General features: G+C 42.7%; 2 protein-coding genes and 1 long non-coding RNA gene across 6 annotated transcripts in view; 1 reads left to right on the plus strand and 2 right to left on the minus strand.

Moving 5' to 3' along the window:
* RNF111 (ring finger protein 111) overlaps window positions 1-607 on the minus strand; it is a 54,024-nt gene extending 53,417 nt beyond the window's left edge. For 2 of the 4 annotated variants that reach the window (XM_081170535.1, XM_081170531.1), the window contains exon 1: window positions 378-606. In XM_081170535.1, coding sequence (XP_081026661.1) covers window positions 378-423 — 46 coding nt within the window. In that variant the 5' untranslated portion in view covers window positions 424-606. Of the gene's footprint in view, window positions 1-377 lie in introns of all 4 variants that reach the window. The other 2 variants (XM_081170534.1, XM_081170532.1) reach the window with 2 other exon arrangements.
* A 4,585-nt stretch (window positions 608-5,192) lies between these two features.
* LOC308573390 lies at window positions 5,193-7,896 on the minus strand. Its single transcript, XR_014002070.1, has 3 exons — window positions 7,418-7,896; window positions 5,769-6,634; window positions 5,193-5,471 (listed from the first exon to the last, which is right to left on the minus strand). It is a non-coding gene; the product is annotated as an uncharacterized lncRNA (long non-coding RNA).
* A 1,884-nt stretch (window positions 7,897-9,780) lies between these two features.
* The window catches only part of SLTM (SAFB like transcription modulator), a 38,390-nt gene continuing 20,348 nt past the window's right edge, over window positions 9,781-27,822 (plus strand). The window contains exons 1-7 of the mRNA XM_081170528.1: window positions 9,781-10,078; window positions 16,531-16,618; window positions 22,024-22,088; window positions 22,504-22,674; window positions 24,754-24,801; window positions 25,820-25,844; window positions 27,185-27,653. Of these exons, the coding sequence (XP_081026654.1) occupies window positions 9,836-10,078; window positions 16,531-16,618; window positions 22,024-22,088; window positions 22,504-22,674; window positions 24,754-24,801; window positions 25,820-25,844; window positions 27,185-27,653 (1,109 nt within the window). The 5' untranslated portion in view covers window positions 9,781-9,835. The remainder of the gene's footprint in view (window positions 10,079-16,530; window positions 16,619-22,023; window positions 22,089-22,503; window positions 22,675-24,753; window positions 24,802-25,819; window positions 25,845-27,184; window positions 27,654-27,822) is intronic.

A 27,822-nucleotide genomic window follows, 5' to 3' on the forward strand; every position in this document is an offset into this window, starting at 1 on the left:
ACCTAACATGAACCCCTGAAATAAGTCGAGTCGACAGGTTCTGACAGCTGGATGCTAGAAGGAAACACGTGTGTGTGTTCAGTGGGACTCCCAAGTCCACAAAGCGTCCGCCACAAGGGAAATGTAATTTTCTAAGACGCCTCAAAACCCTTCGGGGATTTGGATCGAGAGGGCTGCAGCCCTGTGCTGCCTCTGGGGGGCAAAGAAAAATGAAAGTATCCCCAAGTTTCAAAACTAAGGAATTAAAATAATCGAAAGTGGGCCCGTAGAGGGGGAAAGAGGAACGTGTAGAAACTACGAATTTCTATTTTAAATTTTAACTATTAATTTCGGAACTAGGGAACTTAATAACCTGCACTTCCATTATCCCCACGTACCAAAGCTTTCCCCCCGACTGCGTAGCCTTTTCGCACAAGGCTCCATGGAGTTGGGCACAGCTAAACCTGCAGAGAGGAGTCCGAAAGCCGCGTCGCTTTGCGCCACTTCAACTGCCAGCTTTCCCCCGAAGAATCCTGGGCGTTGTAGTTCGTTGCGTGTCGGGTGAACTGAGTTCTTCCAACCCCCGCACAGAACAAACCATGACAACAGCTCATCCAACTGTGCATACTGAGAAAAGTGCGCAGCCTTCCTTGCAACCCTAATTCCCACCCCACGTCTGCTCTGAAGCACTAGTGAATTTAGAGGGGGTTACTCCCAGGAACTGGAGTTAGGATTTCCACTTTAGGGTTTTTTTAAAAAATGCTTTATTGGTTGTTTTTTAAACAAACCCATAACAAAACAGAAAAACAGATCAAAAAGTATATAACGATCAACAAAAAAAATCCAAAATTAACACTCCTTGCATACCAAAAAGAAAGACACAAATTTAAGTTCATCCTTTACTAATTCTTCCGGTCCCCCCACTGTGGTTCCTTTATATATATATATATAATAATCTTTATTAAATTTTCAAAAGGTTACAAACAACAAAACAAAAGAGAAAAAAGAGAAAGAGAGAAAAAAACAACCAAAAGAGAACACAAAAAACAACAAAAAATTTTCCACCTTCTAACACTCATTTTCAATAACTTCTTTTCATGACTTCCCCACGTCTCCCCTTATTGTATTCCAACTCCAATTGTTTGTTCAAACAAGTTTTTCCCTTATTGTCCTAATGTCCTAAGCATAGTTTATTAAATTCACTTGACCCTAATTTATTAAAATAATTCTTTGTGGTAAATTTAAACCTTAATTCGTTGTTATACCTTAATTTAGTTTAATTAGCAATTTTTGAAATATATACCTTAACCCTATATAAAGAAAGAAAACAGAGATGTAGAAATAAAGTTAAAAAAGATACCTTTCCTAAGGTTGCCACTATTTCCCATCCACGGATTCCCCATTCTTATAATAATAAAGAGCATATAGTTTTTACACTGCAAAGACAAAAATCAGACCCCCTTTGGACTTCTAAACCCCACCCTTCTCTCCCCGGTTTCAATCCCAAACCAAAATCCAATTAATCCATCTTTTTAGCCTGGTGACCTTACGTCCGAGGCTCTCAAATCTCTCTCAGTCCCTTTCAGCCGGTTTCTTCGAAAGTCTCTCATACTAAACACCCAAGATCGAAGAAGTACTTTCCCAATGCTGACCATGGTTCTTCCAGCGAGGCCTACTTGTTTAAAGGTGGAGCTCCAGCTCTGTTTCTTAAGTCTATATGTCCCAAATAGTCCAACTTTCACCTTGGTCAAATTAGAATTCTTCTTGGCAGGTCTCTGGCTCTCTTTTATCTTCTGTAACGTTTCATCCATCCCTTCCTTCTGCTCCTCCTGTTTGGCAGATGTCTTTTCCTCCTCAATCTTTGGTTCCTTTTCTTGTCCAACTGCCTGTGTTTTGAACGTCGAGTCCCTTTCCAATTCAGTAGGTATGTTTTCTATTAACTTTGGGTTTGAAGGGCTCGTAGACAAAACATGGCCTTTCTCATTCATCTCTCGCAGCTTTCCCACGAGAAAGATCAGCTCTTTCAAGGCAGCTCGTATTTCCTGTATTCCCTGTTTTAGTTCCATTCTTGTAATGTCCAAGAATCCCCTCTAGAGGGATTCTGGTTACTTAATGTTCTTTTCCCTTCCGATCCAAAAGTCAGATTTATTTGTATCAGTCTTTCTTTACTTTCAATATTTTGTAACAATATAACCGGTTAGAGTTTAAGCTTTCGGTTTTTCCAACTTTGACAGCTAATTTGACAGCTGTCAAAAGTTTTTACATGTTGATGGCCTTTCAGCCGATTCCCTGGTGGCCCGCTGGAATGTGGAGTTAACCAGGGCTATTGACTGTTTGGCTCCGAAGCGCCCTCTCCGATTGCATGGAGCCCGGACAGCCCCGTGGTTTTCCACGGATCTGAGGGCAATGAAACAATCGTTGAGACGGCTAGAGCGCCGGTGGCGGATAACTCATTCCGAATCTGACCGGACACAGGTTAGAGCTCAACGTCGAGCCTACCAAGTGGCGATAGCGACGGCGAAGAAGAATTTCTTCACCGCCTCTATTGCATCTGCAGAAAACAGCAGCAGGAGACTTTTTCAGGTGGTTCACAATTTAGCGGAACCACCTGCAACATCGGGGCCCAGTACGGGCCACATGTTCTCCTGCAATGATTTTGCAAAGTTTTTTGCAGATAAAATCGCCCAGATTCGGGAAGAAGTAGACTCCACCGTGGGAGCAGGGCCGGGGCGGGAGAGTGCTAGAGTTCTGTCTAGTCAAGTTGAGTGGGATGAATTTCAATCTGTTACCTCCGAGGATGTGGACAGGCTGCTTGGACGAGTGAAACCAACCACCTGTCTCCTGGATCCTTGCCCATCCTGGCTTATAAAAGCCAGCCGGGAAGGACTGGGCGATGGGCTTCGTGGGGTGGTGAATGCTTCCCTCCGTGAGGGAGCCTTCCCAGACCCGCTGAAAGAGGCGGTTATTAAACCGCTTCTTAAAAAACCATCTTTAGATGCGGCCACGATGGCCAACTATCGCCCAGTCTCAAATCTTCCATTCCTGGGCAAGGTGATTGAGCGAGTGGTTGCTGAACAACTCCAGGCACGCCTGGAAGAAGCGGACCATTTGGATCCCTTCCAGTCGGGATTCAGGCCTCATCATGGGACTGAAACTGCCTTGGTTGCACTGGTTGATGATCTCCGGCGGGCTAGGGACAAATGTGAGAGCTGTTTCCTAGTTCTGCTGGATCTCTCAGCGGCGTTTGATACCATCGACCATAGCATCCTTCTGGACCGTCTTGAGGGGCTGGGAGCTGGGGGCACTGTTATACAGTGGTTCCGCTCCTTCCTCCTGGGCCGTGTTCAGAAAGTGGTGGTGGGGGATGAGTGTTCAGACCCTTGGGCCCTCACTTGTGGGGTGCCTCAGGGTTCTGTCCTCTCCCCCATGCTTTTTAACATCTATATGAAGCCGCTGGGAGAGATCATCAGGAGGTTTGGGCTGGGTGTTCATCAGTATGCGGATGACACCCAGCTCTACCTCTCTTTTAAATCAGAACCAGTGAAGGCGGTGAAGGTCCTGTGTGAGTGTCTGGAGGCGGTTGGAGGATGGATGGCGACTAACAGATTGAGGTTGAATCCTGACAAGACAGAAGTACTGTTTTTGGGGGACAGGAGGCGGGCAGGTGTGGAGGATTCCCTGGTCCTGAATGGGGTAGCTGTGCCCCTGAAGGACCAGGTGCGCAGCCTGGGAGTCATTTTGGACTCACAGCTGTCCATGGAGGCACAGGTCAAATCTGTGTCCAGGGCAGCTGTTTACCAGCTCCATCTGGTACGTAGGCTGAGACCCTATCTGCCTGCGGACTGTCTCGCCAGAGTGGTGCATGCTCTGGTTATCTCCCGCTTGGACTACTGCAATGCGCTCTACGTGGGGCTACCTTTGAAGGTGACGCGGAAACTACAACTAATCCAGAATGCGGCAGCTAGACTGGTGACTGGGAGCGGCCGCCGAGACCATATAACACCGGTCTTGAAAGACCTGCATTGGCTCCCAGTACGTTTCCGAGCACAATTCAAAGTGTTGGTGCTGACCTTTAAAGCCCTAAACGGCCTCGGTCCAGTATACCTGAAGGAGCGTCTCCACCCCCATCAGTCTGCCCGGACGCTGAGGTCCAGCGCCGAGGGCCTTCTGGCGGTTCCCTCACTGCGAGAAGCAAAGCTACAGGGAACCAGGCAGAGGGCCTTCTCGGTAGTGGCGCCCGCCCTGTGGAACGCCCTTCCAGCAGATGTCAAAGCGATAAACAACTACCTGATATTCAGGAGACATCTCAAGGCAGCCCTGTTCAGGGAAGTTTTTAACGTGTGACATTTTACTGTATTTTTGGTTTTTATGGAAGCCGCCCAGAGTGGCTGGGGAGGCCCAGCCAGATGGGCGGGGTATAAATAATAAATTATTATTATATTATTATTATTATTATTATTTCTGTAAATCCTCAGCAGGCTCTTTTCACGGGTTACTCCCGGGCTTGAGAAAAGTGGTACTTAATCCAAACAAAGTAAACTCTAGTCCTCCAGCACATTAACTTAGTCCTTTAAATCCGTGGAATTTATATCCTTATCCAATCACAACAATTCTTCCCGCAACCTTAGTTGACAGATCCTTGCTTTAAACTGTTTACAATAGGGGGGAGACGGACTTCCTTTTTTTTCCCCACCTCCCCTGCTCGTGCCAAATCCAAAACCGAAATATTTGTAATCCAATTTCCAAATTACTCACGGGTTGTTGTTCTTGATTTTAAGTCCAAATTTTAATAGGAAGAAGTCAGCGCTGTCCGACAAATGGCATGCGGCTTCGCTTGGCAGGGGAAGCGGAGGACTCACAGCACGCCGCTCCCCGGCACCCGTTCCGTAGCCTTTAAAAAGGCTCCTTCACGAGTTGGGAGGGCGCTTACGGTGCCCGCCGAGTCACCATGTCCACGGGCTCCGTGCCCGTGGTTTTTAAGGGTCCCCGTGTCGCCGGCACGGCAAGACCCAGCCCCCTGTCAAGCCGATTCCCTCCGGAGCTCGGAGGGAATCCGCCATTAGCCGGTCGCGCCAACCCGGAAGTCCCCCCACTGTGGTTCCTTAGTTCCCTTTCAATGCGCACTTACTTTATCTCTCCTAAATTCTCTATCACTCAAATTCTTTAACAATCTCTTGTTTTTAAGGATTTCCACTTCAGGAATAAACAAAAGGGGGTTGTTTTTGGAAATGTACTTGACATTTCTTTGGAAGATTGTTAAAACATATGTAGTATTTGTGTGTGCATTTGTGTGTACACACACACACTTATATTTATTACAGTGACTAACAAAACAGATTTTCAATTCTTACAGCAAATGGTTTCGGCTACTGCCTCCTTCAGGTGCTCTGAATTGAACCCAAGGGTTCTTTAGCCAAGGTGGCAGTTCAAGGAATATTTGCAAGTGCGCCCTTTGCTGTAGCTTAGCAGTGCTGAGCTGGGGAGGCTTTCCTCTTAGATGTTATGTACCGAAGTTCTCACCCTGGGCCAGCAGGGGGATACTGTAGATAGTTATGCAAATGAAGGATCGAAAGTGACGTTCAGTGATTGGATAGTTTGTATGCAAATGAAGGATCGAAAGTGACATTCAGTGATTGGATAGTTTTAGAAAATGGCAACAGTTACGTTGTTCTGGAGCTCTATATAAGCAGGCTGACTGAGCTCCTCAGTTAGTTCTGTTCCAGCTTACAAATAAAGAGCTGCTTTGGAAGAATCGCTGTGTCATCTGATATGTTCGCCCACAACTTAACATTAGGGCCATCAGTAAGGGAAGTAGCCATCTCCCAGAGTGACCCATCTCACCTGTAGCACCCCACTTATGGAACACCACACCCTTCAAGTGTCCCTATTTCCCAGGAACAGTCCTGGAATCTCAGAAGCCATCCCGGTTTCTGATTTGATCCCAAAATGTCCCACTTTTCTTAAGATATCCCTATTTTCATCGGAGAAATGTTGAAGGGTATGGAGTCATGCAACCCCTGAGCCAAGGAAGTAACTATACAACTTTAAGAAGACATCTGAATTCAGCCCTGTATAGGGAGGTTTTTACATGTTTAATGTTTTGTTATGTCTTTATAGATGTTGGAAGCCGCCCAGAGTGATGGCATAGATATTGTTGTTGTTGTTGTTGTTGTTGTTGTCGTCATTATTATGGTTGTTGAATAAGACATCCCTATTTTCATTGGAGAAATATTGGAGGGTATTGAACACACACCTCCCCTCCTTAGAAATTCAGTTGACACAAACTTTGCTTTGTTTTAGGTCCCAACTGAAAAAGTGTCTTTTTGCCTATCCACAGAATGCAGTGATTTGACAGTTAAACTGATTTTAATATTGATTGTTGTCATTGTTTTCCCTTTGTGCAATTCCACTCTAAGGTCTACAAACCAAACCAGGTTGTTGAAAAGTTGTTTAGATTTACTAAACAAGTATTAATTCACTTACACAATGCAGAATGTATTAGTACATCACCATATAGCATCATAACACTGATTATATTTTAATTGCAAGCCTTGTCACCATTATGGTTTATAGAAATAATTATCACCTATGAAAATTACAATGGCTCAGCCAATCTGCTATCACGCAAGCAGGGGATTTTTTCATAAAGAAAACACTATACAGTGGTACCTCAGGTTATTATTTTTTTTATAAAATTTTTATTGGTTTTACAAAATTTTTAAAGACAAACAAACACCTAAAAAGACATACAAACACGTATAATTTCATAACATTTTTTCATAAACCTCTTTTCCGGGACTCCCCCATACCCCCCCTTTCTGCATTCCAATGTCCATAATTTTTTAGCAACTTCTAAACATTCCTTTCCAACCTCTGTCATCTTGATCTTTTCTATAATCTGTTCTTATGTCACTGTATCCCTTTTTTTTCCTGCAAACCTCAACATTCTAACATTCGTCAAGTTTATAATAGTCCTTAAGGTATCTCTTAAATTTTCTCCATTCTTCTTCCGCCGTCTCTTTTCCTTGATCACGGATTCTGCCTGTCATCTTGGCCTGTGTCATATAGTCCATCATTTTCATCTGCCATTCTTCCAGAGTAGGTAGATCTTGTGTCTTCCAATACTTTGCGATGAGTATTCTTGCTGCTGTTGTAGCATACATAAAAAAAGTTCTATCCCTCTTTGACACCAATTGGCCGACAATGCCCAAGAGTGGTACCTCAGGTTAAGTACTTAATTCGTTCCAGAGGTCCGTACTTAACCTGAAACTGTTCTTAACCTGAAGCACCATTTTAGCCAATGGGGCCTTCTGCTGCTGCTGCGCTGCCGGAGCACGAATTCTGTTCTCATCCTGAAGCAAAGTTCTTAACCTGAAGCACTATTTCTGGGTTAGCTGAAGCGTATGTAACCTGAAGCGTATGTAACCCGAGGTACCACTGTATACATATCAACAACTGGCCCTTTTTAAATCCTCCTATAATAATAAGGTGCAGTATATTCCTAATCAAAATCGCCTCTCTTTCATGTTGTCTTGATTACAATTGATATAAAAAATGCAAGCTTCATGATCAGAACCCCCCGAACGAAGTCAGTCCAAAAATTTATAATTTGGTAAAAATTGCAAGCTTCATCAAACTTATCTTCAAAGCGAAAAGAATATTGGTAACAAATAATTGGGATTAAATCACTTGGTTTTCAAATGTGGATTAAGGCCTACTAGTGGGTCATGGCCTGTTCTAAGGTGAGTCATAACAGCAGTTCTACCACCATACAAACATATGATAAAAAATTAAGAAATGGGTCCCCACTTTAAAGTTGTATATCAGCTGGAGATCAAATACAAATAATTGCCATTAAAACCATATCTGGATAGGAATTATTTAGACACCTATTAAAATCTACATGATAATGTAGAAGAATAAATAATATATACCGTGTTTTTCGTCCCATAGGACACTGTCCCATAGGACGCACCTAGTTTTTTTGGGGGGAAATAAAGGAGAATTTTTTTCCTTTATTTCCCCCCCCCCAAAACCAGGTTGGGGAAAAGCGGTATGGCAGCGCTCCGCCTCCCCGCTGTCCCCTGAGCTTGTGGGGCTGGGGCGCCAGCCTCCAAACCAGGTCGGGGAACAGCGGGATGGCGGTGCTGCGCCTCCCTGCTGTCCCCTGCGCTTGTGGGGCTGGCCGATGTCTGCCCGAAGCGCGGGGCGCTCTGCTTCAGGGCGCCCGCATGCCGGGCAGCAGGCTGCTATCCGCAGCCTAGGGAGCCCTGCAGGAACTCCCGCAGGGCTCCCCAGGCTTGCTGATAGCTTCCTGAAGCCTGGCGAGCGAGAGGGGTCAGTGCGCACCGACCCCTCTCGCTCTCCAAGCTTCAGCAAAAGCCTGTATTCGCCCCATGCGTCACACAGATTTCCCCTTCATTTTTGGAGGGGGAAAAGTGCGTCCTATAGGGCGAAAAATACGGTACTTTCTGGTGTGTGGTTTTTATAATAGTGAGATTTTCATTTATTTTTGCTTTTTAAAAAAGGAGTTAAAATGTATGTGGCTCACTTAGGATTTAAGCTGTACAAGGCTTTATCCTGTATGCTTAAGCACAGCTCTCACTAAATGTGAAAGCGGTTTCACAGTGCTTTAAAAATGCGGTGAGACTGTGGCCTTGCTCCACACCTTATTTGAGTGCTTTAGTTTGGCAGGAATGTGGCCTTAGTCTGTGATAATGTCTCTTCCTTGCCTTGAAGGATGAGGAGAAATAAGGGAGTGATACAGAGATCCTACCCCCGGGGCTGAAAAAGATCCCCCAGGGCAGAGGATCTCAGGGTTCTTGTAGATCCCACAATCCTGAAGTCTGCCCCTCCTTGGTGTAATGAGTGTGTGCCTGCTTGTATCTATGGATTCACACATTACATACCTGCATATGTATTATTTGTTCTATCATTTGTGTTCTGCTTCTAGCCAAAAAAAGGCTTCCAGCTTACACAGTTTGATCAATTTAAACAATAGATTGATCATCCTTACCCAGTAGATTGATCAAGCCTACCCAGATGCTTGAAAAGTTGAGGTAATTTAAATCTGCTGTTAGTATTTTAATTTTTGTATATTTTAAAGTATGGTTGTGATTTTTTTTCATTTTCATTCTCTCTCTTTTCAAAAACCGCATTGAGGTTTGTTTGTTTTTGCAATCAAGCAGCGTATAAATTTTATGAAATAAATGAGCAATAAATGATAAAAGTCAGGGCACAAAAGGGGGGGAAGCACAAAGAAGGATAAAAACAAAAGCAAACTCAAGTCTTAAAGTTATGTGGTAATAATTATTACAATACGCTGCTGAAATGGAAGCAGCCTGATGGAATCAGCCGAGGTGGGAGACCTGAGGCGCCACTCCCATCACTCCTGTCTATGGCCATGCTGCCTGGGCCTAATGGGAACTGAAGTCCAACGGCATTTTTGAACGCTCAAACGCCCCCTCCCATAAGCCCCGCTTCCCTTTCTCTCTCTTCCAATAAAGTTCAAGATCCTGCCTTCCGGCAATCCAACTAGCCAATCCGCATGCTTGGAAGAGTAAAAAGAGGCGGAGCCGAGCGCCCCTCGCGGCGTGCGGGAGAAAAGGCGCAGCGGAAGACAAGGCTCCCTCCAGTTACACGCATGCGCTCAGACTCGTGCACGGCCCGCCCGCCCCGCATGTCCGCCCGCTACGCAGCCTCGGCGTCTCTTGCATCCGGGTCCTTCCTGAGCGCGACTTGCCAATAGGCGAGGAGGCGAGAGGCTTGCGCGTGCGCGCTAGAGGGCCGGCCTGGCTGGTTCCGAGGCTGAGGGGGAAGGGCGCTGCATTGTGCGAGCTGCAGAAGCGGCAGCAAAATGGCCGCTGCGCCGTCTGGGGCCGCCGCCGCCGCCGCCTTCGCCTCCCCCGCCGCCTCGGCTACCGCTGCCTCGTCTTCCTCCTCCTCTTCTTCGGCCAGCGGCGCCCTGGGCCCCAACCAGACGCCGACGGAAAGCAAGAAAATCACGGAGCTGCGGGTTATCGACCTCAAGTCCGAGCTGAAGCGCCGCAACCTGGACGTGGCCGGCGTCAAGACCGTCCTCATCGCTCGCCTCAAGCAGGTGAGGAGGAGGAGGAGGAGGAGCGGGGTAGGCCGCGGGCCCCGCAGCCAAGCGCCGGCCTGGCCTCGGGAGGGAGCGAGGAGGAGGGCGCGGGGCCTCCGTGAGCGCCCGGCTCGCCTTGCCTCCGCGGCCTCTCCCTCTCTCCGCCGCTCGGCGTCCTTCCTCTTAACCGCCTTCCAACGCAGAAGCGCGGCGGGCGGAAGGCTTTCCTGCGTCGCGTGAAGGCTTCTCTTCTTCCTTTGCCCCCGCAATTTGCAGGCTGGTAGCGCGTTTCTCGCTCCGGAGACGCCGTGGGGTTTAATAGGGCTTAAAAAACAGAAAACGATTTCGAGAGAACTATTCGTAGGCGGTTCTGTGGCAATGGCTGCTCTGTATCCTGCCCTGAGGTCTGCTATAGGGCAGCCGATAAAAAATGTGCTCAATAAAACAAATGGGCGAGATTGAAAGTGAGGGAAGGAGGCGGGAAACCCTCAGCAGTCAGCGAAGGAGGGCACGTGTGGAGTTGAGCTTGTGCTCAGCTAAGTCACGATGCATCTTCGTTTTTATTCTTTTCTCCAAGGAGCTCCGGGTGGTCTGCCTAGTGGTTGTCTCTCTCTCACACACCCCTCCAAAAAAAAAAAAAAAAATTGCTCCGCACAGCAACCCTGTGAGGTGAATCAGACCAGCAGTTAATGGCTGGCTCAAGCTCTTCCAGTGAACTTCATGGCTAAGTGAGGATTTGAACCCAGTGGCGTAGCGTGGGGGGTGCAAGGGGGGCCGGCCGCACCGGGCGCAACATCTGGGGGTTAGGGTTAGGGGGCGCAAATCCACGGGTTAGGGGGCGCAAATTACTTGCCTTGCCCCGGGTGCTGACAACCCACGCTACGCCACTGTTTGAACCTGGCTAGTCTGACTGGTCAAACCATTATTCCATCTTGCCTCCTGATAACAATTGCATATGGCTGTGCATTTATCATTCAGTAAATGTTTAGGCTTGTGAAGTTGTCTTGGATCTCGGCTTTAGAGGCGGGGGTTGTTCATACTGCACTTATTTTGAAAGTTCTGCATTGGCTGCCTTATCACTTCTGGGTTTAGCTTAAGGTGTTCGTGGTGTTTAACTTTTAAAACTTGAAAAGATATGGGGCGCAAATTCATGAAGCAGCATCTTTTGCCATACCAGCCTACCCATATCTTAAGATCTTCTGAAGAGGCCTGCTCCAAGTTCCTGCTTTCATACTATGCTTCTGCAAATGAGATTCACAAAGGAGAGTGATGTTTTCTCTGGTGGTATCCCAGATTTGTAATGCTCTTCCTATGGTGCCAACGTTACAGGTTTTTAGACACCATGTGAAAACATTTCTGTATGCTTGGGCATTTTAGATTAGATTAGATTTTTTTAAAATCATGTCCAGGTTTGTTTTGGGCTATTTTGTTTTGTTTTATTGAATATTATTAGGTTTCCTTTTAGTTTTAAATATTGAATGAAATGTATTTACTCTTTCTACACCACTATGGAATCTTTTAATGAAGGGTTGCTAAATATTTTAAAGAAAGTAAACTCTTGTTTGTTAGGTTTTCAAAGGCCTATTGTAGTTTAATGTTTGTACAGCACTTATAAATGTTGGGGGCTTCCTAAATAACCAGATTATATCTGGAACCCTTGGCATATTTAAGAAAATCACAGGTTTGTACTGAGATCCATGACAGTTATCCTGCTATAAGTTGTTTCTGGTACCTGCAGGCATACATAGTGAAAGTTCTGTTAATCACCAATTGCTGTTAATGTGTTTGTGACAGACTTTTAATTTGCAAACTGTTGAATCCTGTACTGCTGCACCCCCATTTCTTCACGGTTGTTACCCTATTTGCAGATGTCATAATTCCTGAGTCTCCGTTCTTTTGCCCAAGGCACAGAACAAGGGCAGCTCCATAGGTTGAGTGTTATATTTGTTGATTTATTTAAGAACACTTTTAACCCATTCTTCATTGATAGGCAAACTCAGAGTGGTGTACAGTAAAACAAATTAAAATTGCAGATAAACAGCTTAGACTAATCACAGGGTAGGTAACTCTCCTACTTAACAAAACCTGTGTAAACAAATAATACTTTAAGCTGGCAATGAAAATGAATTGGTGCCAGCCATAACCATGGATTCCACAACCATGGCACCACTACAGAAAAGGTCCTTGTATGCTGTCTGTATGGCATAATCAACATGTGACAGAAGTGAGCTGAAACTCAGTGGCTTGCCCCTCACCTTTGAACACAGATCATATATTGCTTTCAAGATGAACATGAATAAACTGTGATTAAAATGCCAGATTAAATGTGTTGGGTATGGCTAGGAGATTTAGTCGCCCCTGCTCCTCCCATGCATTTATTGTTTTCTGCCCAGGACTACAATTGTTTCAAGTACATACTAGATTGGTTTAACTTTGTGGGCACAGGTGTCTAATGATGCATATGTTGTTTGCATGTCATCATTTAGTATGGAGGACTGCTGCATGACGTGTGCAGCTATCCTGTACCTGTGGAATTGCTTGGACTGTACCTGGATCTCATATCCATGCGTAACAGACTCTCAGAACAATTATATTAGGTAGTCGGTCTGCTCAGTCTTGTTCATGTCCATTCAGAAGTCTCACTTCTAAGCAGTGATGTGGGTGGAACATTTTCTCAAAGGAGTAATTTCCAGTGCTTTATTTTTCCACGGTAAAAAAAATACTTAATAAGTTCTTTGGTAGCAATGAATGGTTGCCATTTGCAAATAAATTTTAGGCAACCTTGGCAATTCCAAAGTTTTTAGTTTGAGTACAAAATGCAAGTAAAATATCCAAATACTACCGGGGGTGGGTGGGGGAGGCTATGACCATCGTTCTTGATGATTGGCCATGCAGACTGGGGCTTTAAGGGGAAACATGGTGTGCTTGTATTATTTAATTATCATAATTATTGTCATTCTGTGCTACTTTTCCTCTCATAGGAGGAAGTGTAGTATAGGGTAGTTTACAGCATAATAAAATTTGATCTTAAGAAATCATGTTAGATATTAAAGCTACATAACTAAACAAAAAAACCTAACTCATCCCAGGGACATTTAAATTTCTTGTGATGATGCTGGTATGATCCTGTTAGATTAAAATTTCTGTAGCAGTCAATCAGTGAGGTCTCTCAATTATCCCTCTATATATTTTCATTGGAATGAAATCCAAGGATACTTTGCAGGAGAAACTGGAGAAGGAGAGAAACTTGCACATGGTTAGGCAGCTTAAGTAACATTGAACTCAGTGACAAAGGTGTATCTAGGGTCCTTTGCGCCCTTGCCAAGGAGTGATATCTGCACCCCCCCCAAAAAAAAATAACTTCACCCATGTTTGATCTCACCACTTATTGAACATACATTTAACCTATAATTATCACTGACTGGGGAAGGGACACCAAGGGTCGTTTAGTCCAACCCCCTGCAATGCAGGATTTTTTATTTTTGTATCTCATTACCATTCAACTCCCATTTTATAATTTTCTCCTTTGTATACCTGTTGGAGGGGTGTGAGGAGATGATGAATATTTCCACCCATACTGTCTGAAATTGTGATATTCAAAAGTAAGGACAACAGGGTTGAGGTTTTATGACCTTAGTTTAAAAAAATCAGCATTATGATATTCTTTAAGATATGTGGTGACAATAATTATACACAATATTCCAGGAGCATCTACAGAATAGACTTGTATAAGGCCATTACGATATTTCCATTTTTTTCCAATCCTTTTCCTAATGGTCACCCATTTTACTGCTGCCACAACCTGGATCAACTTCTTGAGCTTTCCACTATAAACCTAAGATCTCATTCTTGGTCAGTCACCGCAAGTTCAGACCTCAATAGCATATATGTAATGTTAGAATATTTTGCCCCAGCATGCATCACTTTACATTTGTTAACACTGGACCAGATTAAACCATTCACCCAGTTTGAAGAGATCCTTTTGGAGTGCCTTTTAGTTTAAACTACCCCAAACAACTTGGTGTCATCTCCAAGAAGGGTTAGAAAGATGTTCTGTCTCATCCTCCAGACTTAGGTTCAAAAAGCAGGCAACAACACATCCGGTAAATCTCACTGTCACAAATGGGCAGGACCGGAACAAAGAATTAGACCAGAATGGGTTTCTTACCTATTTCAAAATAGAAGCACTTACACTGCTCCCTCCATACCAGATACACAAAATCAAACTTCAGAATGAGTAGGTACACAGGAAGGACGGCCCACCCCACCCCCCGCAAAAAGCCTCCTTTTTGTCATAATTTCCAGTTTGCTCTCCCCACCCCCATGCTCAACCTTTATTCCTAGAAAAAAAAGATGCAGCAGAATCCAAATAAAGGGATCAAACCTTTGTTTTTCCAGGCAAGCCAGCAAAAATAATACTATGAGAAGAAATGAAAGGCAAAGTGAGAAAAGCGGCATTGATTTACTGCAAGGTGGATTTGATTTAAATCAAATCAATTTAAATTACGATTTAAAACACTAGTCAGTAAGGCTTGATTTAAATCACTGGTCAGTAAAACATGAGAGCCAGTGTGGTGTAGTGGTTAAGAGCAGTAGTCACGTAATCTGGGAAACCGGGTTCGTGTCTCCGCTCGTCCACATGCAGCTGCTGGGTGACCTTGGGCCAGTCACACTTCTTTGAAGTCTCTCAGCCCCACTCACCTCACAGAGTGTTTGTTGTGGGGGAGGAAGGGAAAGGAGAATGTTAGCCGCTTTGAGACTCCTTAAAGGGAGTGAAAGGCGGGATATCAAATCCAAACTCTTCTTCTTCTTCTTCTTCTTCTTCTTCTTCTTCTTCTTCTTCTAGATTTAAATCATTTTTTTACAGAGAGACTCATTCTTGTTGGTATAATCTTAATATTTACAAGCATATGAAGGCTCCATTTTTGGAATAATAAATTTTTAGAGTAGTTTTTACAGTTATATCAAAAATTACTGATTTGGTAATACTATTAGAAATACATAGACAGATAATTATGAAATTATGGTGCGGTTTAGTAAGTTACCTGTTTATATTTGGACAACTTTTCTGCTGTACTTTATTGGAAGGAGAAAAATGATCATTTCCTTAATAACCATTTAAACAATTTTTTTAACTAAAACAAGAACATTATAGCATATGTATCCATGTTTGTTAACTGATGTGGTTAAACCTTTTTTTTAAAAAAAAAATCCACCTTAGACTGAGTTTCAGGAAACATGAAAAACTTAGTTTTAGCACACATGAAAGACTATATTTAGAAATATTTTTCCTGCAAAAGCATTTTATTTTAAAAATCCAATTTAAATAAAAAAAAATCTGATTTTATTTTTTTAAAAAAATGATTTTTAAATTTTTATTTTTTAAAAAAAGCATTGATTTTTATCCACCCAGCTTTACAGCTAGATAGGGCTGGGCCACGTCAGCTTTTCAACGTTGCAATGTATCACCAGCCAAACATCATGATATGGCAATACATCACAGTGTTGAGATGAAGGGGATGCAACACACACACACAAGTTAGGAGAGGGGAGGAATGAGCGCCATCTTCCTTCTTTGCGTTGCTCGCTAGCCTCCCCAGCACCACAATCCCTTCCCCTAGGATAGCCGCTTTCCCAAGGAGCCAAATTCTCCTTTGGGTTCCGCTGTGCTCCTGCCTGATTTCAAGCATCCTTCACCGCACACCCAGTCCAATGTGTTCCATCACCCATCCACCCACCAGATTTCAAACATCCTTCACCACACTCCTGATTCTCCATGCTCCACAGAGGCCTAGGAAGAGGATACCCCAGCCTTAGTGGCCCAATGGAGACTGGCCAAACTTGAGGCCAGTACCTTACCTTGGGCATTGCTGGGCCTGCATGGCAGAAAGGCTCCCCTTCACCAGGCAGTCAGCTCCCAGGCAGGCATTGCACTCAGCAGGCACAAGAAAGGCCAGAGCAGTGCAGGCCTGCATGCCCGGCTTCCTACTTGTCTGTCCGTTCCCAACAGCAAGGGCTGGTGGACTGGCTGGCTAGGTAGGCTCCCTCACCCAGGTGTTTGCTTACTCTGAGGCTGCCTCTGTTGCTGGCAATCAGCACCCACTGGCCAGCCCCAGAGGCACCATTCGCCTGCAGAGCTTGTAGCCAGGGCTGCTACAACATACAGCTACACAAGCTTTTGGGAGGCAGAGAGATGAGAGGTCATCAGAGGGAAGAAAAGAGGGACTGAGGCTGGTGTTGCCCACAACAACCCTGACCACCATTCAAGGCACCCAAGGGGTGCCTTCTCATTATTACAAAGTGTTATTAGGATCTTCCTCAAGCACCTCACCAGAACTATGCAATATGAATTACACTTTGTCCTTTGCAAAATGCCCTTAACTTGAGGTTTATTGTATCAGTGCAAAAACTAAATTGTACTTCATGAGTAAAATGTTTGTATAACCCAGTCCTGTGTTTCATTTTGTTAGGCTATTGAAGAAGAAGGAGGGGACCCAGATAATATTGAAATAGCTGTCTCAGCTGATACTCCAAACAAGAAACCAACCAAAGGAAAAGGTCAGAACTTCTGTGAAAGTAAACTTTATGAAAATGGTGGTGTTAGTTAAAGAATCTGCTATTGAATTTTAAAACACTTTTCTGCAAGTAGAAGGTATCCTGGTATTTATTGAGATACTAATTAACTGGTATCCTTATCTTGATCACACCAGTTTGTTTGAAGCCTTCGACTACCCTGCCCTTTGTTCCTTTATAGTACAAATGTCTAATTTGCTAATCTCCAGATGTTACCAGACTACAACTCCAGTTTTTGCCATCCTGGTCGTAATTGGGGCTTCTGGGAGTTCAAGTCCAGCAACATATGGTAGCCACTCTTGCTTTCTTGGCTCAGTCAACATTTAAAATTTATGCCTTGTTTTTCTTAACTTAAAAAGCACAGCTATCAGAATAGTTAGTGGTTCAACTGAAAATTTTGACTGAAATTATTCTTCTAAATGCATTTGATTCGTCATCGTAAGTTTATTGTTCTAGCCAAAGGCCATGACAAACTTGTAAAATCATACAGAACATAAATCTATAATATAAGAGAGAAAAGATACCAGAGGCACAAACAAGCTTAAATCTAATTTAATTTCAGATTACACCTCTGAATCACCAAAACAACTTATAGCAATTTTATCTAAAACACATTTTCCTGGACTTTCTAGCTGCCAGTGTGTAAAGGGCTCCTCCATTATTGTCATTCAAAAGAAACTCAACCCTTTCTGCCAGAGTGTAACTGCTTGCTTGTGAGAACAAAAGTTTCCGAAAGTGATCTCCTGGATCTCTATATAAAGAGCAGTCTAACAGATAATGAGTGATGTCTTCCACCACAAAGTATTTCTGCATACAGGACCTTGTTATGGTAATGGCCATCCAAGGTTGCAGTTGGCATCACTTGGAAACACAGCTCAATAAAGGCATTTGGTCAGCTAACTAGATCTGAAATGCTTTGTTGTCAGGAGTGGGTACGAAGGAAGAATTATGGTGTTCCTAATTAGTTTCAAGTCCTTTCTGGATTCTAGCCAGAAGAGCCAATCTCTTAATTGACACCAGTGTTCGAAATTAACCAGTCGCTAGTCTTTTTTTTTTAATCTTTGACTGAATTTGCTCTGTGGACTACTAGGAAGCTCCATTACAAAAAAAACAGGCCGCCAAGCCAGTCAGCCTTCCTCCAGGTCCTAGAGAAGGCTGCTGCATGCTTATCGCAGGCGGCACAGAGGAGAACAAGTGCTGCTCCTTGTTGCAAAAGGAAGCATCTTTTACCTCAGTAAGCCAACCCCTGCTCCCACAAGCCAAAGACCACAAGGGTCTCTCTACCCAAGAGAAGAAAGTTGCCCACTAATGTTTCCCATTTTTTTATGTCAGAAGACAACCCTCCCAATACCACAAATTGCAAAAAGAACCAAATATATTTTTTACAAAAAAATAAACAGAAAGTTCTGTTGCATTGGGGGCGGGGAAATGGTGACTAACCATTCTGTTTTTGTGCCCATAACCCAGGTTCTAGGAGACATTTGGTGAATAGTTTTTGCATCTCAGTTTCTAACACTGATTGACAGTTATTCAAGGTCAATGTAGAGCTCAGTTCTGGAAAATAATAATAGTCTAAAACATCTTGACAGAGTTATCACCCAATTCCGTATAGCACAGGAAAACACTCAATTGGTATAGTAGTGATTCTTTTAATATATTTTAACTAGATGCAGTCTGCTCTTGCCTCACAAGTTGACCACTTGTATTCTATACATGGATATTGTGTACATTTCCCAAAACTTTAATGGAGTTGGAACAGACCCACAAATTTCAATGCCATAGGGCATTTGAGTAAGCACTGCTACCAAATAACTTTAGGGCAGGTTCCCTCCCTTATTGTAATAGAACATTTATCAATGCCCCTCTGGTTTTCTAGGCTTGGACTTTCCGTTTGACACTTCCAAGAGCCAGTTTCACTAAAGAGTACACCCAAGTATCTAAATGAGGCAGTTTGTTCTATAGCTTGCTTCTCTAAACACCATTAATATCAAGGTCTGTCTTTGCCAAAATCATAATCCTGGTCTTATAGCAATTCATAGATAGGCTTTCCTGTTTACAGTATTTAGTGAGCACCTCCAGGAGAGTTTTGAGTTCCAGTCAGGAAAGTGAGAGGAGCACTAAATCATCTACTTACATCAAGATTGAGATCATTCTGTTCCCAATCACCATAAAGTTAAAAGGCCTGGGAGCCAGTATGCAACCTTGCTTTCACTCCTCATGACATTTTAAAGGCATCAGTCATACTACCATTTAAACCTACTGTGACCCTCATTTTTGTGTTTCTGCATAGTTCTTGAATCAATAGCAGAAGTCTATAGTCGATGTTGGCAATTTGAAATTTCTTGCACAGTCTATTGCAATTAATATAATTGAATGTAGCAGACAGATCAATAAAGGTTGCATAGATTATTCTTAATGTTCTTAGTATATTTCTTTATAATATGGTTCCAAGTAAAACATTGATCAATGGTACTGTGTCCTCTGAACCCTGTTTATTCTTCATGAATAAAGTTACTTTGCAGCCAGTTTGATAACAGCCTAATTGGCTGGGCCCACCCGTGCATAAGTGAAGTGCATGTAAGTGGAGAACACCCTGGAGAGTCCTCATGGCTCCTGAAGAGACCTTTCCCAGAGCCCAAAGAGGACTTCCTCTTCAGGCTCTGGGAAAGGTCTCTTCAGGAGTCATGAGGACTTCGGAGCCAGAGCCCAAAGAGGAAGTTCTCTTTGGGCTCCGTGGTATCCTTGCAGAGTCCAGAGGGGCAGCAGGGCTTTGTTGAGACTGCTCTGCCTCCCACCTAACAGCTGATGTGCAGGGTACTACAGCTGCAGGTGCTTCCCTACACATCAGCAGAGCAGCTCAAGAAAGTCCCACCGGCCCTCCAGCTCGTGAGGACACTCTCTCCAGAGCCCGAAGAGGACATTGGGGAGTTGCCTGTATTTAAAGAGTGAGAAAAAATGTTCCCTTATTTCCAGGAAGTTGTACTTACATAAATTATGTAAAATTTCAGCTTTTCCCATCACAAGTTCTATAACAATTAAAGTTTAAATATAATTTAACATAAAGAGCATGCTGTCATAAAAGTAGCTTATGTTGTGCAGTAAAGATAAAACTTTGCTCAGTAAATTTACTGAAGATTTTGTTTTGTACTATTTGAGGGGGAAACCAAAAAGTTTTTTTAAAAAAGAACTTTCAGTTGAAAAATTACAGGCCAAGCTATGAATTTGTGGAAGCACAGCTGCTGAAAAATAAATCACCCATTGCTAAATCAAATTGAGTGATGTGATTCTCTGCTCAACTGAGCTAAATAAAGATATTCAAACACTGTTTTTTGCCCAAATTGAGTGCTTTTCAAGGTGGGCATCTTGAGTTCCAAGGAATAGTGTTCAACAAAGTGGCTTTTCTGGAAAAATCTGAAACTGCCACGTTTCCTTAATATTGTGCCGGCATTCATTGTTACTAATTTACTTGTGAAGTAAAAAAAATTCCATAAAAATATTAAGCATTGGGATCTTTTTCACTTTTGGAAACATTTGTTCCAATCATCATTAGTAGTATGGGTGTTCTAACCCCACAGGAACAGTGACTACTGGGGCATGTGAATACTACTTGTTCTTAGTTTTTAGTGGTGTACATTAAATTTACAAACACCTTAGAATATTTGGCTGTGGTAGTTGTTTGGTTAGTAAAAAAATTGAAAGCATTAAAGCATTAAGTTGGTTGAGATGCATTTATATTAAAGGGTCATTCCATATCATGTCATCCAATTTTCTTAATATATTGTACACTTGTTGAATGACCAAAACTAAGTTTAAATCTAAAATGTTTATTTTTTTATATCATCCCATTTTTTTAGTTATGAAGGTTTGAAGTTTTTTTTTAAAAAAATGGCAATTTTGGCCTTGCCAGACTACACAAAAACATTAAAAGCTCCGCCAACAATTAAGACATTTCAAAACTCAAAATACCAACCTATTCAGAACTGCATGGGCTTTACTATGATATGTCATATGATGGGCTTACTTTAAATTTTAAAGTACTTCATTTCATGGACATTACAACAAAACATATCAAACAAAATTATGACACTTGATATGGAATGACCCAATGTCAATTTATTATTATTACATTTATATTCCACCTTCCTTCCCAGAAACTCAGTATCAGTACAGTGGTACCTCGGGTTACATACGCTTCAGGTTACACACTCCGCTAACCTAGAAATAGTGCTTCAGTTTAAGAACTTTGCTTCAGGATAAGAACAGAAATCAGGCTCCAGCAGCGTGGCAGCAGCAGGAGGCCCCATTAGCTAAAGTGGTGCTTCAGATTAAGAACAGTTTCAGGTTAAGTACGGACCTCCGGAACGAATTAAGTACTTAACCCGAGGTACCACTGTACATGGTTCCTCCACTCTCTGTATAATCCTCTAGATTAGGCTGAGAGTTGGTGACTGGCCCAAGGTGAGATTCATGGCCAAGTGGGCATTTAGACCCTGGTCTCCCAGGTCCTAGTCCAACTAACCGCTGCACCATGCTGGCTCTCAGACAGATAAGGATATGTTGTTGTTGATGATGATGATGATGATGATAAAATGGTATTATAGTTAAACCCCGTCCATCTGGCTGGGCTCAAATATATCTATTGAGGGACATGAATGCTCTACTCATGTGGAAGCCTTAACCTCTAGCAGAATTTACAGATTAATTTGTCTGATGTTGACATCACATCTTAACCTGGGGCAGCAAATGTACCCCTCAGCTGTTGTGAACTCTTAACTCCTTGAACACAAATATGTTACTTTATGATACCTGTTTGGAAGATTTCTTTGGCTAACAAGGAGAGTTGTATAGATACGCAAGTGACAATGTGATATGAAAATATGAGTTCAAGCCATGTGTTTCTTACAAGAAGGGGGTATTCTGTGATTCCTGTGGATCAGGGCCAAGTAGCACTGTGTGATCCTAGGGCCAGTAATGCAGCCACACTACGCAGTAGAATAACACATGAAGGGGATGTTAATGATGAATTTCCATAACTGAGAGGCAGAGATGCTCACCAATTCAAATCTTTTACTTGATAGCAGGCAATTGCAGAAGACTATCAATCTAGATTGTCACAGTATATATTTAGATGAAGTTGATTAAGTTCTGTCTGCACCACAAGCTCCCCCCCAAAATTTAATGTGAATAAGGCTTCCTACAACATTCAATATGTTGTTGCTATGGTTTGTTTCTACTTGGGGTAAGGGGCTAGGTGATTGGTTGTATGTTTTTTGGTTAGATTGTTTTTCTGGAGTGCCTTATGCGTTGAGGGCTTTCCTGAGTCTTGTGGTGAGAGAGACACTTGAAATGGAGCAGATACAAGCTTGTCATTGGCATATCATGTCTTTTAGGTAAAAAGCAGGAAACTGATGAATTAAGTGGTGATACTTCAGTGGAAGATGATTCCATGGTCAAGGTAATTCTGCTATGAAAAATAAAACTGGGGATCCAGTCCTAAGTTTTGCCAATTCATTCTCACTTCTAAACAATTTTGACTGTAAACCATCTTTGATACTGAATTTGCAGTTTATTGTTATTCAGACTAAGTTAGATGCTCTTGGTTCCCTTTGATTTCAGTGGGAGTTAAGTCATCACTGACACGTCCCATTGAGCTCAGCTTCCTTCATCTGCATACAGTTACATGAGACCTTGCATACCAACTGTAATAAAGTATTGTTGGGCAAGTTATCTGTCAAGGAAGCATGAACGCTTTGTAATTTGATGAAGAGACCTTATGTTTAGTTAGAATCCTAGGTTTTAAGGCTACTGAACTCAAGATACAAGAAATTTCCTTCTGATATATTAAGTTTAAGTGTTGCTCCTATTGAAAGGAGAGTGAACTGGAAGCTCAAGATGCAAGTGACCAGGATGGAAATGATGAATTGAAAGAGTCGGAAGAATCTGCAGAAAATGGAGAGGAATCCTTGAATTCTAAAGCGGTGCCTCGTGTAGACAAGAAGAAAACTCATTCAAAGCAGACAGAGAAGGACTTGGAAATCCAGGTATACTGCAATATAAGCAAATTATTAGGATGGCGCCTACAACTTTCCTTTCAAAATTTGTCCCATTAAGATTCCATAAATTCACCTTCTTCCTTGCCCATGATGATTGCCTGTCTCGTCTTGGGTCAGTGCCCCTACTTCCACAGCAACATCCACCTCGTTGCTGTTGCTGCCTCATACAAAAGTCAGGCCAAGGGATAGAAATTGCACCGCCTTTCCTCCATGAACAAAGTGGAGAGGGAAAAGGGGTACAAATTCCCTCAGGAAGGAGCAATGATGGAAGCAACAGAAATAAGTGCTTTGTTTCCATTTGTGTATGTGCTAATCTGTTGCCTCCTCTCATCCTCTGTGCAATGTGAATGTTTAAACCAATGGAGCGCTTATGCACCAGCCTGAACCTACTCTGCAGCTATGCTGGCCTGGTCCAAAGCTGGGAATATAATTCTAGCTTGCAAAGCAGAGCCTTTGGAAGACAAGTATGAAGCGCAGTCTGGCAGCTGGTCTGTGATTGCTAGTTTTATTTTCAGTGAATTGGCAGATTCACAGGAGGTAAACAAGTGCTGGGAGGATTGCATCCAAGGATGGGTGGGTAAATTGGTTTAACCCTTGCCTTGCTTCTCCCTTCTACCATGCAGTCCTAATGCACTCTTCAGAGAGAGAAAACAAAGGCAACATAAATGGAGAAAGTGCCATTTTAGAAACCCAAGCTTAAGTGAGCAACAAGATGTAATTTCTCCTCTCCTCCAGTTCAATTGTGACATTGGAAAGAGGTGTCATCTGAATTACTCATGGTTGCTTCAGGTTCTGTGCGGCAAAACACACTTCGTTTCTATTTATCTGTCTTTCAAGACCCCTTCTGTGTGATGCCATCACTCTCATTGGACATGAGAAGAGCTGGCATTTATGAAGTTGGTGGGATCAAGATGTCAGTGTGAACCTTTCCCCAACCTATTCCCACTTACTTGGGAGTAAGTGCCATGGAACTCTGAGACTTACATATGACTAAGCCTGTTTAGAATCAAGCTGTTAAGAACACTTTCCTTAGCTAAATATAGTAAGGGAGAACAGTAGTAAAATAAAATAATTCCATTGATCTGCTCATGCAAGAAGATAAAAGTCCTGAATAGGATTTACTGCCATGGGAAACAATTAATTGTCCAAATTTTGATACAGCTACAGAACTTGTAGTTCTTTGTGCTGAACAATCATAACAACTAGCACATATTTGATTAGACACAACCTCTCTGTTTGTGATCTTCCCTAAATCTTCTTTTGGCAGGAATGTTTGTTTGCAAGTGATGCTGGGATGAGTACATTGCTAGAAAATGATTGGCCATCAATTCCAGACTCAGTTGATGCTAAGATCTAATTTCCCTTTGCTTCTTGCCTCTTGCTGCAACTGTGTAGTGTAAAAAGTGGATTAACTGCCAGCAAGAGTGTTTACCATTTGTGACAGTTTTTCTGGGGGAATGGAGCTCCTTGCTTCCCCATATGTCTCCAGAGATTGGAGTGGGGAAGAGAAGCCTTTCTGTCCTGTTGCAAGGTATTGTGGTGCTCTCTGGTTCATGGAAGAACCTTATTAAGGCGAAACCTTCGCATGGCACTGTTGACAGTAGCTCAATTTATGGACAGTTTGTGACTTGTCAAATAATATTGTTCAGTAACTTTAATATATTTGGAAATGGAGACTGCCCTTTGTAAGCTCAAGATAGGACTTGGTGTGGTTTTCATGGGTCTGAAATTTTGGTTGCCCAGCCACAACTGTGCAGAAGATGAAACAAAGAGAACTCAATGAGCTTTGTTCGGCTGGTCAGCATTCTGTTAGACAGGTCTGCTCCACTGCAGGAAATTATGGCAAGGTAGAGAAACTTGCTTAAGCAGAGGGTTGCAACATTACCAGCTGTCCCTTAGAAGGCATCTTCTTGTTACTGCTCACCTCCCCAGTGGGAGTGAACCACACCCAAGGCAACTTGTAAAAAGCAGTTGTCATTCAAAGTGCAAGTTCTTGGTTAGTGCATTTGCTTGCTTCTGAAGTAAGCCAACTTACTTAGGCTGTCTTTGTTTATTTCCTCATGTTAGGCCAGCAATATTCGAGATACAGAAGATGAAAGCTTTTCCGCTAGTCATGTAAGTTTCTAAATTGCCTTCTTAAACCTGATTAGAAAGCTGATTATATTTGAATTCAGCTAGAAGGGATCTATAGGGACCACCTCTAAAGTGTCAGGTTTAGTTGCATTGTAGAAAGACTTTGTATACCTTAATCTCTGTCATCTAATTCCACAAAACTACTGAAATAAATACCATGTGTTGTGAACTATTGTTGAGATTATGGCTTGCACCTTACTGTCTCAAACCAGACTACTTAACTGTTCCCAGAATATTCCAGGATATCCCTGGGTCTGGTGTAGCACGTTGTGCAAACTAGTGCCTATGCCCCCCCCCCATTTTATTTTATTTTTAAAATATTGCCCTGCATTGGCTTTGCTCAACAGTCACCACTGCCGGACATGGATTCTTCCTTCTTGTGTAGTGAAAGAGCAGCCTTCACTAGAGTTAGTTACTTGCTCTGAACCAACTTTTAATGACATCTGCAGGAAGGTGAACTTGCCTTGAAACAAGGGTTTGGGGTGCTATTTAAGGGGCACCACAAGGGAGGGAGATGAACCATTAGCAAGTTTGACTGCACTAGTTCTATTGAAATGTGTGGGAGCAGGATAATTTCATAAATGAGAAGGATGTCTCTTGGGTTGCTGTACCTCAGTCACCAAAATCTTGCGGAGTTGTGTGGTCTTGGATTACATACATAAGACATTTAAAAGGCTTCCACTGGAAATTTTAGGACTTCCTGAATATTGTCAAAAGGGAAATGGCAGTTCCTTCCCTAGATCTCATAGTATGTTTTTGGAGTTTCCATATTGTAGACAAATCATTCTTTGAAATAGTGGAAGCTGCGAACCATCCACTAGTACTAGCTTAGAATGTAAAGCTTAATAGATTTCAGCTGGGCAGATATCTGTTAATTGAGTCTTTGCCTTATTAGAACAGGCACCTCAATTTGTTCCTCTAGATTGCCATTAGTTTACTGGCTCTGTTTAAAATGTATCCTAATCTGGAATGCTTATTCGATTTTTATTTTATTTTACAGGATGGAGAGGAAGAGAATGAGAGAGGTATGTTAGAAGTTCAGTAGAGTTTTGTGTGTTCTAATATGCTTCAAGTTGCCTTTTGTAAATGGCAGTTGTATTAGTTGGTTCTCTATCAGGCATTTCAGCTATATCTGTGCCTTTGCAATGAAGAGTGGTTGGATCCATGCTCTCTGTTGGCTTTTCGGCTTTTAAATTGCGCATGTGCCTATCAGTTACTTCAGTGGATGTTGTTACATGCATATGACCACAACATGCCTTTAATGGAACAAAGATCCCAGACTCCGTGGATCTGAATATTTTTTTCTCTTTTTTGGGGAGTGGGGGGTACGGTAAGTCTTTATGTCTATACATTCTCTTGCACTGCAGTAACAGATAGGTGCCAGTTGAATATTACGTATTCTGCAGTTTGCAAGCCATTTGAACTACAGGCCACATTCTGCTTCCACACATTGGCAATTGCCGCATCACGCTTTACAGCCTCACATGAAATTTTGGAACAAGTAACAATGGAATCATCTAATCAGCATTGCCTTTAAAAGCTACAGAAACCCACCCTGGCTTCACATTCTTGCCAAAGAAGACTTCTAGAGAGCATGCTAAGGACCTTGCATGTTGTCGACTAAAGGACATGGAATCATTGTGACTCAAGCATAACAGTGGAAATCTTGAAAGGGCACTTATGGGTGTCAGCCACAGACTTGGTGTTTGGAAGGGATCCGAAGGCAGAAGCTTTTGTGGAACGTAAGAATGCTGATGGAAACACTATTAACAGAACTGAGAGTATTGACCCCATGGACACAGGATGAACACTCCGCATCCTTTCTGAACTTTGGCCTAAGTTGGTGCATGAACAAGAACAGCCGACATCTGCGACTTCACCATGGCTGACGGCAAGAGTTGGAACGCAGAGGACAGTGGTTATGCAGCTATGAAGGATTCGTCTATTGAACTATGAGCCATTAGAAGGATATTGGAAGACAAAAAGACTTGTCAGTGGAAGTGTAGATATACTGACAAGCAGTCACTATTTGGTCATGAAGAAAAACTTCTTTGCACATTAATGCCAACATTGGAAGCCAGATACTTGTATTGAAGAACAGGTATCTGCTGGATGGAACCTTTGTCTAACTTCTGTTCTATTTTGGTATTTATGTCTAGAGAATTTGTTTGCCATGAAGAATGAGTGATCCTGGGTAAAGGATTGGTTTATATGTTAATGCCCTTTATGCTTTCCTTCCCCCCCTAACCTTCCATCAGTTCTAATAACTGGCTTTGTATTTTCTAGGTCCTCTCTTCTAGCTTATACATATGCAAATGTTTAAACTTCTTGTTTTGCCATATTTATTCCTGTTAAATCCTCTTAGATAAAGCAGGTTCTGGTGATGGTACACAAGAAGTATCTAAGCCTCTTCCTTCAGAAGAGAGCCTAGCTGAGGCTGATCACTCTGCTCAGGAAGAGATGGAAGCTAACGTGTCTGTGAAAGAAGCTGAGGATGATAACATATCGGTTACAGTCCAGGCCGAAGATGCCATCACTCTGGATTTTGATGGGGATGACCTTCTAGAAACAGGTAAAAATCTGAAAATTACAGATTCAGAAGCAAATAAGCCAAAAGACGGACAAGATGCCAGTGCACCGAACCTGGAGAAGGAAAGCAAGGATTATGAGATGACAGAGAACCATAAAGATGGTAAGAAGGATGACTGCGTGAAGGGGGATCCTGTCAAGAAGGAAGCCCGAGAAAGCTCGAAGAAAGCAGAATCTGGAGACAAAGACAAGGATACTTCGAAGAAAGGTCTCTCGTCTACTGGGGCCTCAGGTCAAGCAAAGAGGTTTGTCTTTCTATGTCAGTTCTTTAAGATACTGCCAGCATTCGATAAGATCACTCTGCATTAAGGGGGTAGCAGCAAGAAACTTATAATTAGTATCTTATGCTCCTGCCTATAAAATGTTTTGACGGCCATAAGTTACCTGTGTGTTCCTTAAAAAAAAAAATCGGGA

Source organism: Podarcis bocagei (assembly GCF_964188305.1).
Source record: "Podarcis bocagei genome assembly, chromosome: 14".
NCBI classification, from domain to species: domain Eukaryota; kingdom Metazoa; phylum Chordata; class Lepidosauria; order Squamata; family Lacertidae; genus Podarcis; species Podarcis bocagei.